The 11,006-nt window shown below is 35.8% G+C and overlaps 1 protein-coding gene across 1 annotated transcript; it reads left to right on the top strand.

The window, feature by feature from the left end:
- The first annotated feature begins 5,390 nt into the window (after positions 1–5,390).
- Positions 5,391–11,006, top strand: LOC141393168 (uncharacterized). The gene is made up of 2 exons (XM_073966124.1): positions 5,391–5,925; positions 10,361–11,006. Exons 1-2 carry the CDS (start codon positions 5,556–5,558, stop codon positions 10,843–10,845), a joined length of 855 nt encoding a protein of 284 aa, XP_073822225.1. The 5' UTR covers positions 5,391–5,555; the 3' UTR covers positions 10,846–11,006.

Here is an 11,006-nt window from a genome sequence, read left to right as displayed (position 1 = left end):
TGGCTGTTACTGACCATAATTCCAGAAATTATGTAATCTTTCCTATATTTTATAAATTTTATCGACATAAATGTAAGTTCTACTACTATAGGACTACAATATTGCTGAAGACTGCAAAGCAAAATTCTTATTAGTTTTCTGAGATAAAGCACAGATCAATTGAAAAAAGGGTCGTTTTAGCCCGGTATAGTGTAACGTGGTTTTGTCGTAGGCTGGGGTAGACTTAGTCGTGTCCAGGTCGCCATAAGGGCCCACTAAACCTTACGGAATAATAAGACCAGTATTCTCCCTTTCCTGGGGGTTAAATCGGATATTAATTGATGTAAAACTAATTTATAATCTACTGATGTTTAAATACGATAAGAAGGGGTTGAATAGCAACTGCTAGATCGGGTAACTGACTGGGGATCGGAATCAGTATGTGTGGTTGGAAGCTTCGTACGAGGTATTTGGCTGGTGGAGTGGTAGGGCCCAACGACCCGGTATTAGGTTCGGATGCGGCGATTCGCATATGCCCTGGAGCTGGATGACTCGGTGTTCAGTAATTGACGAAAGAACGACCGGCTTCGAGGTTCGTAGTAAATGATTTGATGATGATCGGGTACTCGGTGATTCGCTGTTCGGTAGTAGGCGATTTGAAGATACTCGGGAACTCGGTGATTTGGGGTTTGGTCACTCGGTGATTCGTGTTGTAGATGTTCGGCTACTCGGGGTTCGTGTGTGTTCGGCCCACCGAGTGACCGAACATCGAATCACCGAGTGGCCGAACACACACGAACCCCGAGTAGTAGATGTTCGGCTACTCGGGGATTTGTATGTGTTCGGCCACTCGGTGATTCGGTATTCTGCCACTCGGGGATTCGTGTTGCTGATGTTCAGCCACTCGGTGTTCGTAGGGTTAGATCGGGCCCTCGGCTCTCGTGTTGTAGGGGTTTGGCCACTCGGTGATTCAGCACTCGGCTCGGTTGTTCCGGTTGTCGTTAGTTAGTGTTAGTTCTAAGTTAACTTCTACACTATACTACGAGTACTGGTTAGTGGAACAACACCCGAAGGTGGAATGGAACACCACCCGGAGGTGGAGTGGAACAACACCCGAAGGTGGAGTGGAACAACACCCGGAGGTGGAGTGGAACAACACCCGGAGGTGGAGTGGAACGACACCCGAAGGTGGAGTGGAACAACGCCCGAAGGTGGAGTGGAACAACACCCGAAGGTGGAGTGGAACAACACTCGAAGGTGGAGTGAATGTATTAGTCACCGCGAAAGGGGTAGCTCTCAAAAATACTTCCCAACCTCTCTACACTTCCGTGTCGGTTGGCGGACTACGAACACACAACTGTACTCAAGCCCGTATGGCTGGCTCCCTGCAGTAGCAAGCCTGTCTTTCCCCAACGAAAGTGGAATATTAATGTGTACAGTCGCACAGAGCAATTGAGAATTAATCTGCAGTTGTTATGATGGTGCTTGCCCTAAATTGTACTGTAACACACACATCCCACAGAAATGCAAGCGAACCCAACAGTGTGTATGGATTGACAGGTTGTGACGCTTCTGGGTAGTGGGACCTTGCTGTTCTCTGTTGGCCGGTTGTATTGTTGTTGTGGTAGTGGGCGTCGCTGTTGTTGGTTTTATGTACGTGATCAATTGGTCACGTTACAACCCAGCAAAATAAATTGGAAGTAGTGCAATGTGGACTAGTTCTGTCACGGCATGTGTTGATGCAGTTCAACCGGAGTCGTGAAAAAGGCACTCCAGTCCTCACATTTTAACCGCATTTGGATGCAATCCAAAGAATCACATCCACTTGTCACATTTTAACAACATCCAGATGCAGTTCAGCGGAGTCGTGAAAAAGGCACTCCAATTCCTCACAATTTAAAAGCATCCGGATGCAGTCCAAACGGAGTCGTGAAAAAGGCACTCCGTTCGCTACATTTTATTAGCAGTTGTTAGAGATCCCTACATATACATAAATCAGTTTGTACATCTCTACATTTTCCAAAAAGAGATAAGCGTGTTAACATTTCCAAACATTTGTTAATACATACAAACTAAATATTTAATTTGTGAAAATTTTTCCGGTAACTCACGAGAAGAAAACTTCCGAATGGAGTGCTGTTGAAGTACATGTTGAAATCTTAACTGGTGATGGGAAGGCATCCCATTTAGCAAATGAAGTAAAAACAGTTCAGCTTGGAACAAATGGAGAGCGGAGGAACACGCATGTTTGCGATTGAATTCAATGGAGAATTTTCATAATTTGTGTTAATGTAATAAAGTTCTTAATATTTTTGTTTTACACAAATAATAAATGCATTTTATTTGTTCTGGCATATTTTGTAATGGCTTGCACAATTTCCGCAGAATGCCTGTATCAAAACACGTGCTTTGGACTGCCTCCTATTCTACCCCAAAGGGTTAGTTAAAATGCAATGCCAAAGGGTCAGTTAAAATGCAGTGCCAAAGGGTCAGTTAAAATGCAGTGCCAAAGGGTCAGGTAAAATGCAGTGCCAGAGGGTCAGTTAAAATGCAGTGCCAGAGGGTCAGTTAAAATGCAGTGCAATGGAGTGCCTCTTTCAGTAGTCACGCTCTTGTAAAAATCATGAGTGAAAATGCATAATTTGATGCACTTCCAGATCACTTGTACATATCATTTAACTGCCTCTTTGGAGGCAAACTTTTTGCTGGGAATAGATGTGGTCATAAAATCCAAACCCGATCTAAAACACGAAACCCAACTAGGGGTTTTGTAGTAGAGTTGTATAGTTCACGAACGAACTAGTTCAATTGAACGATTCATTGAAAAGAGCGTACGAACTAGATCAGTCGATATAGTTCATTATAGTTCAGTAGCTCACTGAGCACTGACCGAAAGATAAAAGAACGATCAAATCAAACGATTCGATTCAAGAACGAACGGTTCAGCACGTCATTCACGTATCATAATTAGAGTTGTGTCGTTCATGAACGAACCGGCTCAAAGGAACGATTCCGTGAAAAGAACGAACGGATTCGTATCCAGATCATTCTTTTATATCGTTCATTAGATCCCCGATGGACGAGTCATTGCTGCTTACAAAATTAACAGCATTGGTTTTGCAGTCAAACTCTAAACAAACGCTGCGTTAGCGCAATCAGCATAAATTTCCACACAAAACAAACAATGATTCAGAGAGCTACTCTCGCTCAGTAACTCACCTCATTCAGTAGCACATATCGGTCATTCTTTCTTTTGCATCATTCATTCATCTGGTTCTTTCATATCAAAACCACCACCACTACGTTCAGAAACAAAACCACCCCCATTAGCACACTAACAACAGTTGTGTCATTCGTGAACGAACATTTTCAAAAGAACGATTCGGTGAAAAGAACGACGGAGTCCTATGCAACAAAGAACGAACGACTTCAAAAGAAAATAATACAGTCAAATGTATTGTTGAACGAAAAAGAGCCAACGAACGAAGTAAACGACCCGGATCTTTTTGGTGAACGGAATGAAAAAGATCGATCCGCTCAATGAACGAGATTGCCCAACACTAATCATAATGTGACGCCGTCGTCAGAGTTAACTGTTGCCTTTGTAAAGGTAATAGTTTTGTTTACATTTTGAATTTTACACAGCTACCCACACACATCTTTATTCATCGTAATTTTATAATTTGAATATTTTCATTTATTTTTAACTTAATTACAAAAACTCCAAACCTATTTTCTTTGCTCGGTTCTTTAAAATATTCTTCTGTTGTTTGTTCGTTATCGGTATACATATGTATGTGTGTTTGTATAATGAACGAACTTGCAAGCGAACGAGTCAGAGCCGGTGAACGATAGAACGAAAAGACAGCTGACTGACAGAACTTTTCGACGAACGATTGAACTAAAAGAACGACCTAGTTCGTTGAAAAGAGCTGAACTAAAAAGAGCGATCAGCTAAAAGAGCTAAAAAGTACAACTCTATTTTGTAGTCTTAATATGTACTTTCAGAAAATGACCACTAGAAGTTGTTTGCATTTTCAGTGTTGCACAGTGTTATAAGAGCAGAGCCGAGGGAAGGAGGTAGTCACTCCTAGAGGAAGTAGGGTCCGCGTGGTGGTTCGTTACAAAACGCCGATACACGTGTCTCATATTTTTAGCTCTACTTTCATAATCAACTCAGTTTTCCTTGTCTTTTTTGTCGCACAGTGTTATTATTGTACATGTAAGTATGTAGGTTAGCTCTGAGAAAAAAGCATACATACATATGTATATTACAATGAAGAGAATTTCTTTTTGGATGATCCATAACAATTCATTCTAACGGAAAATGTACTGTAGAGAAAAAGGTTTCAAATTGACAGAATTCATTTTCCTCACATTCCCAATAGTGAATTTGACTACAGTTTTCCACGAATATCGCCCATGGGATAAATGGAAGACTTCCCTCTTATAATTACAAGGATTTACAAATCGTAGCCTCCTAAGTCAGTCGACTGGGTTTCCCCAGAAAATCGAATTTACCATGTAATAGCCCCAATACACTAAATGATCACCTCACATAGACTCAACACGATAATTATTATGCTGTAACAGTTTTAGTCCAGAAAATAAATTATTTTCTACATAACATAACGATTTTGTTATGTTAGCTATGCTCCAATTGCTAAAGTGTTAGTTTCCCGTTTATGCTGGCTGCTCTATTGGGGTTGGATCACGTTTCCATCGCAATGTATATTCGTGTACTTCTATGAGCGCATACAATCCGACATTCTTGCGAATACAAAAGTTGAGAAATATACTCAATAGTAGATCTCGTCACACGCTTTCCCAAACTAATTTAGGGTCAATTTAAATCGTTTTGTATTGTCGTGAAGACACCGCATCAAATTAAATCAACATCTCTCCACCAATTACTATGGCTGTTGTCTTGTTAGTTCTTCTCTTTTTTTAAATTGATCCAAGTAAACAGATTACTGTTGTTTTGCTTTCTTTGTATATACTTTACAGTGGAAAGAAAAGTATATACGGTTTATTAACCCACTTGCACTTCGCAGAGGTTCCTTAAAAATGTTAATTACAAATCCACGCTTCTACATCTAATATTTACTCAAAAATTATTGTAATTTACATTAAACATTTTCTAAAAAATCTTACTTTGTACTTCTGATAGACCCTTTTACATATCCTTTAAATTTTCCTCATGTCATCTTCGTCTATTATAGTGAACTAAAAGCACTTCGGTCTATACCGACCTAACGCCGCTCATTTCTCTTATCTGCATAATCACATTTCTGGTGCATTGTACGCCATTATAGTACATCCAAACACACTTACATATACATGAACTTATACGTGTCTATATGTCCACATAATGCTGATGGATATGAATATGACTAATGGCCTTTTAAGTTTAAAGATTTGCCATGGAGGCTAAACGTAAACGATCATTGTCTGTCAAGACATCAAAGTGAAAAGATCCAGATCATAATAGCGGCTTCGGAAAATTCCATAAACAAAGCTTCAAGTGATAATTTCAATCAAATTCGAACCGTTAAAAAAAAAAAACTTTAAAAAATATGCAATTAATAAAAAGTTCCATCAATATTTTATTTATAACGTTTGCACTTCTGGTGTTATGTGAGGCTCGTGGCGGTAGGCGTGGTGGTTCTATGGGTGGTATGTTTGGAAGTTGGCGAAAATATAAGAAACCCTCAACAAGTAGTGTCACCTCAAGACGTATTGTAAGCAGTTCACCGGTCCACACCCCCATTACAAAGGCTCTAAATGAAAAGAAAGCTACGGGAGGAGATAAATTTATTAAACCTGGAAAAACTTACAACAAATACAATACACCGCCACTACCACCGGGTGGTTCGTATTATACAAATACCGCAACAATGCCAGGAAATGCTATATACATAGCGCAGGCACCACCCAGAGGAGCAGGTAAATATAAGCCGCATTGTCGGGTTTAATTATTCTAGAAAAATGTTAAATACTTTAAATTGTTGTTAAAAAAAATATTTTCTAAAAAGCCCACCTGATAGTTGTTGAAAAATATTGTTTAAAAAGTCCTCGCATATGGACCTGATCGTTGTTAAAAAAATATTGTTTTAAAATTCCACACCTAGTAGTTGTTGAACAAATATTGTTTAAAAAGTCCACGCTTATGGGCCTGGTAGTTGTTGAAAAAATATTGTTTAAAAATTCCACACCTAGTAGTTATTGAAAAAATATTGTTTAAAAATTCCACGCCTGGTAGTTGTTGAAAAAATATTGTTTAAAAATTCCAAGCCTGGTAGTTGTTGAAAAAATATTGTTTAAAAAGTCCACGCATATGCACCTGCTAGTTTTTGAAAAAATATTGCTTAAAAATTCAATGCTTATGGGCCTGGTAGTTGTTGAAAAATATTGTTTAAAAATTCCACGATTATGGGTCTGGTAGTTGTTGAAAAAACATTGTTTAAAACTTCCACGCCTGGTAGTTGTTGAAAAAATATTGTTTAAAAATTCCACGCCTGGTAGTTGTTGAAAAAATATTGTTTAAAAATTCCACGCATGGAAGTTGTTGAAAAAATTGTGTTTAAAAATTGCGCGCCAGGTAGTTGTTGAAAAAATATTGTTTAAAAAGTCCACGCTTATGGGCCTGGTAGTTGTTGAAAAAATATTGTTTAAAAATTCCACACCTAGTAGTTGTTGAAAAATATTGTTTATAAATTCCACGCTTATGGGCCTGGTAGTTGTTGAAAAATATTGTTTAAAAATTCCACGATTATGGGTCTGGTAGTTGTTGAAAAAACATTGTTTAAAACATCCACGCCTGGTAGTTGTTTAAAAATAATTGTTTAAAAATTCCACACCAGTAGTTGTTGAAAAAATATTGTTTAAAAAGTCCACGCTTATGGGCCTGGTAGTTGTTGAAAAAATATTGTTTAAAAAGTCCACGCTTATGGGCCTGGTAGTTGTTGAAAAAATATTGTTTAAAAAGTCCACGCTTATGGGCCTGGTAGTTGTTGAAAAAATATTGTTTAAAAAGTCCACGCTTATGGGCCTGGTAGTTGTTGAAAAAATATTGTTTAAAAAGTCCACGCTTATGGGCCTGGTAGTTGTTGAAAAAATATTGTTTAAAAAGTCCACGCTTATGGGCCTGGTAGTTGTTGAAAAAATATTGTTTAAAAAGTCCACGCTTATGGGCCTGGTAGTTGTTGAAAAAATATTGTTTAAAAAGTCCACGCTTATGGGCCTGGTAGTTGTTGAAAAAATATTGTTTAAAAAGTCCACGCTTATGGGCCTGGTAGTTGTTGAAAAAATATTGTTTAAAAAGTCCACGCTTATGGGCCTGGTAGTTGTTGAAAAAATATTGTTTAAAAATTCCACACTTAGTAGTTGTTGAAAAAATATTGTTTAAAAAGTCCACACTTATGGGCCTGGTAGTTGTTGAAAAAATATTGTTCACAAATTCCACGCCTTGTAGTTGTTGAAAAAATATTGTTTAAAAATTCCACGCCTGGTAGTTGTTGAAAAAATATTGTTTAAAAATTCCACGCCTGGCAGTTGTTGAAAAAATATTTTTTGAAAATTCCACGGCTGGTAGTTGTTGAAAAAATATTGTTTAAAAATTCCACGCCTGGTAGTTGTTGAAAAAATATTGTTTAAAAATTCCACGCCTGGTAGTTGTTGAAAAAATATTGTTTAAAAAAAATGTTTAAAAATTCCACGGCTGGTAGTTGTTGAAAAAATATTGTTTAAAAAAAATGTTTAAAAATTCCACGGCTGGTAGTTGTTGAAAAAATATTGTTTAAAAAAAATGTTTAAAAATTCCACGGCTGGTAGTTGTTGAAAAAATATTGTTTAAAAATTCCACGACTGGTAGTTGTTGAAAAAATATTGTTTAAAAATTCCACGGCTGGTAGTTGTTGAAAAAATATTGTTTAAAAATTCCACGGCTGGTAGTTGTTGAAAAAATATTGTTTAAAAATTCCACGGCTGGTAGTTGTTGAAAAAATATTGTTTAAAAATTCCACGGCTGGTAGTTGTTGAAAAAATATTGTTTAAAAATTCCACGGCTGGTAGTTGTTGAAAAAATATTGTTTAAAAATTCCACGGCTGGTAGTTGTTGAAAAAATATTGTTTAAAAATTCCACGCCTGGTAGTTGTTGAAAAAATATTGTTTAAAAATTCCACGCCTGGTAGTTGTTGAAAAAATATTGTTTAAAAATTCCACGCCTGGTAGTTGTTGAAAAAATATTGTTTAAAAATTCCACGCCTGGTAGCTGTTGAAAAAATATGGTTTAAAAATTCCACGCCTGGTAGCTGTTGAAAAAATATTGTTTAAAAATTCCACGCCTGGTAGTTGTTGAAAAAATATTGTTTAAAAATTCCACGCCTGGTAGCTGTTGAAAAAATATTTTTTAAAAATTCCACGCCTGGTAGTTGTTGAAAAAAATATTGTTTAAAAATTCCACGCCTGGTAGTTGTTGAAAAAAATATTGTTTAAAAATTCCACGCCTGGTAGTTGTTGAAAAATATTGTTTAAAAATTCCACGCCTGGTAGTTGTTGAAAAAAATATTGTTTAAAAATTCCACGCCTGGTAGTTGTTGAAAAAATATTGTTTAAAAATTCCACGCCTGGTAGTTGTTGAAAAAAATATTGTTTAAAAATCCACGCTTGGAAGTTGTTGAAAAAATATTGTTTAAAAATCCACGCTTGGAAGTTGTTGAAAAAATATTGTTTAAAAATTTCACGCCTGGTAGTTGTTGAAAAAATATTGTTTAAAAATTTCACACCTGGTAGTTGTTGAAAAAATATTGTTTAAAAATTCCACGCCTGGTAGTTGTTGAAAAAAATATTGTTTAAAAATCCACGCTTGGAAGTTGTTGAAAAAATATTGTTTAAAAATTTCACGCCTGGTAGTTGTTGAAAAAATATTGTTTAAAAATTTCACACCTGGTAGTTGTTGAAAAAATATTGTTTAAAAATTCCACGACTGGTAGTTGTAGAAAAAATATTGTTTAAAAATTCCACGCCAGTTAGTTGTTGAAAAAAATATTGTTTAAAAATTTCACACCTGGTAGTTGTTGAAAAAATATTGTTTAAAAATTCCACGCCTGGTAGTTGTTGAAAAAATATTTTTTAAAAATTCCACGCCAGGTAGTTGTTAAAAAAATATTGTTTAAAAATTCCACGCCTGGTAGTTGTTGAAAAAATATTGTTTAAAAATTCCACGCCTGGTAGTTGTTGAAAAAATATTGTTTAAAAATTCCACGCCTGGTAGTTGTTGAAAAAATATTGTTTTAAAATTCCACGCCTGGTAGTTGTTGAAAAAATTTTGTTTAAAAATTCCACGACTGGTAGTTGTTGAAAAAAGATTGTTTAAAAATTCCACGCTTATGGGTCTGCTAGTTGTTGAAAAAATATTGTTAACAAATTTCACGCTTATGGGCCTGGTAGTTGTTGAAAAAATATTGTTTAAAACTCCACGCTTATGGGCCTGGTAGTTGTTGAAAAAATATTGTTTATAAATTCCACGGTTATGGGACTGGTAGTTTTCTGAAAAATATTGTTTAAAACTCCACGCTTATGGGCCTGGTAGTTGTTGAAAAAATATTGTTTATAAATGCCACGGTTATGGGACTGGTAGTTTAATGAAAAATGTTGTTTATAAATTCCACGCTTATGGACCTGGTAGTTGTTGAAAAAATATTGTTAAAAACTCCTGGTAGTTATTGAAAAAATATTGTTTAAAAATTCCTGGTAGTTGTTGAAAAAATATTGAATTATGGACCTGGTAGTTGTTAAAAAATTTGTTTAAAGATTCCACGCTCATGGGCCTGGTAGTTGTTAAAAAATATTGTTTAAAGATTCCACGCTCATGGGCCTGGTAGTTGTTAAAAAATATTGTTTAAAGATTCCACGTGTATGGACCTGGTAGTTGTTAAAAAATATTGTTTAAAAATTCCACGCTTAGAGTCCTGGTAGTTGTTGAAAAAATACTGTTTAAAAATTCCACGCTTATGGGCCTGGTAGTTGTTGAAAAAAATATTGTTTAAAAATTCCACGCTTATGGGCCTGGTAGTTGTTGAAAAAATATTGTTTAAAAATTCCACGTTTATGGGCCTGGTAATTGTTGAAAAAATATTTTTTAAAAATTCCACGTTTATGGACCTTATAGTTGTTGAAAAATATTGTTTAAAAAGTTCACGCTTTTGGACCTAGTAGTTGTTGAAAAAATATTGTTTAAAAAGTCCACGCTTATGGACCTAATAATTGTTGAAAAACATTGTTTAAAAAGTCCTCGCTTATAATTCTGATAGTGGATCAAAAAATATTCTTAAAAAAAACACACACTCATAAAAATAATATTTTCAAATGTTTTTTTAGATTTTGGTGACTTCTTAACTGGCTATTTGACCGGAAGATTGCTGACAATGGGCTTATCGCCATATCCCTATCATCAGCACGTTACTCATGTATACCACGATGGACCTAATCCTCAGCAATCTACGACAAATAATGAGGGAAAAGTTATCATTATCAACAATGGACAAGATACTGCAGCAACAGCGAACATAACAACATCAACAAGCAGTCCCGACTCAACATCCACAATCGTTCCTACATCCTCAACCCCATATGCTTTAGCCTACACCTCGTCCACAGAAAATGTGCCTGCCACAGTATCTACCACACCTCCACCGAATGGCATAATTTGCGTACCAATTAAAATGAAGGAGAAAAATTCCAATGATGAACTTGTTGAAGTTGATCGAATTGTTTGTTATCCTGCACCACCACCACCGGCCCAAATACAAAATGAAATGAAATCGAAACCTGTGGAAATTGCCGGTGATATTGTGGATCATTGAAATTTATTTTGTTTATTTTTTATATACAAAAAAAAAGAACTTGTAACTTAATAATATTTATTTTAGATGTACAAATCAATAAATTTTCAAAGATATAAATAAATTGTAACACTGTTCGAATTATAAAGCTTTAAATATTTTATAATCAATGAAAATAAAAA

The sequence above is a fragment of the Musca autumnalis genome, unplaced genomic scaffold (genome assembly GCF_047663935.1).
Source record: "Musca autumnalis isolate F117 unplaced genomic scaffold, ASM4766393v1 scaffold_2, whole genome shotgun sequence".
NCBI classification, from domain to species: domain Eukaryota; kingdom Metazoa; phylum Arthropoda; class Insecta; order Diptera; family Muscidae; genus Musca; species Musca autumnalis.
This window is presented reverse-complemented; position numbering and strand designations above follow the sequence as displayed.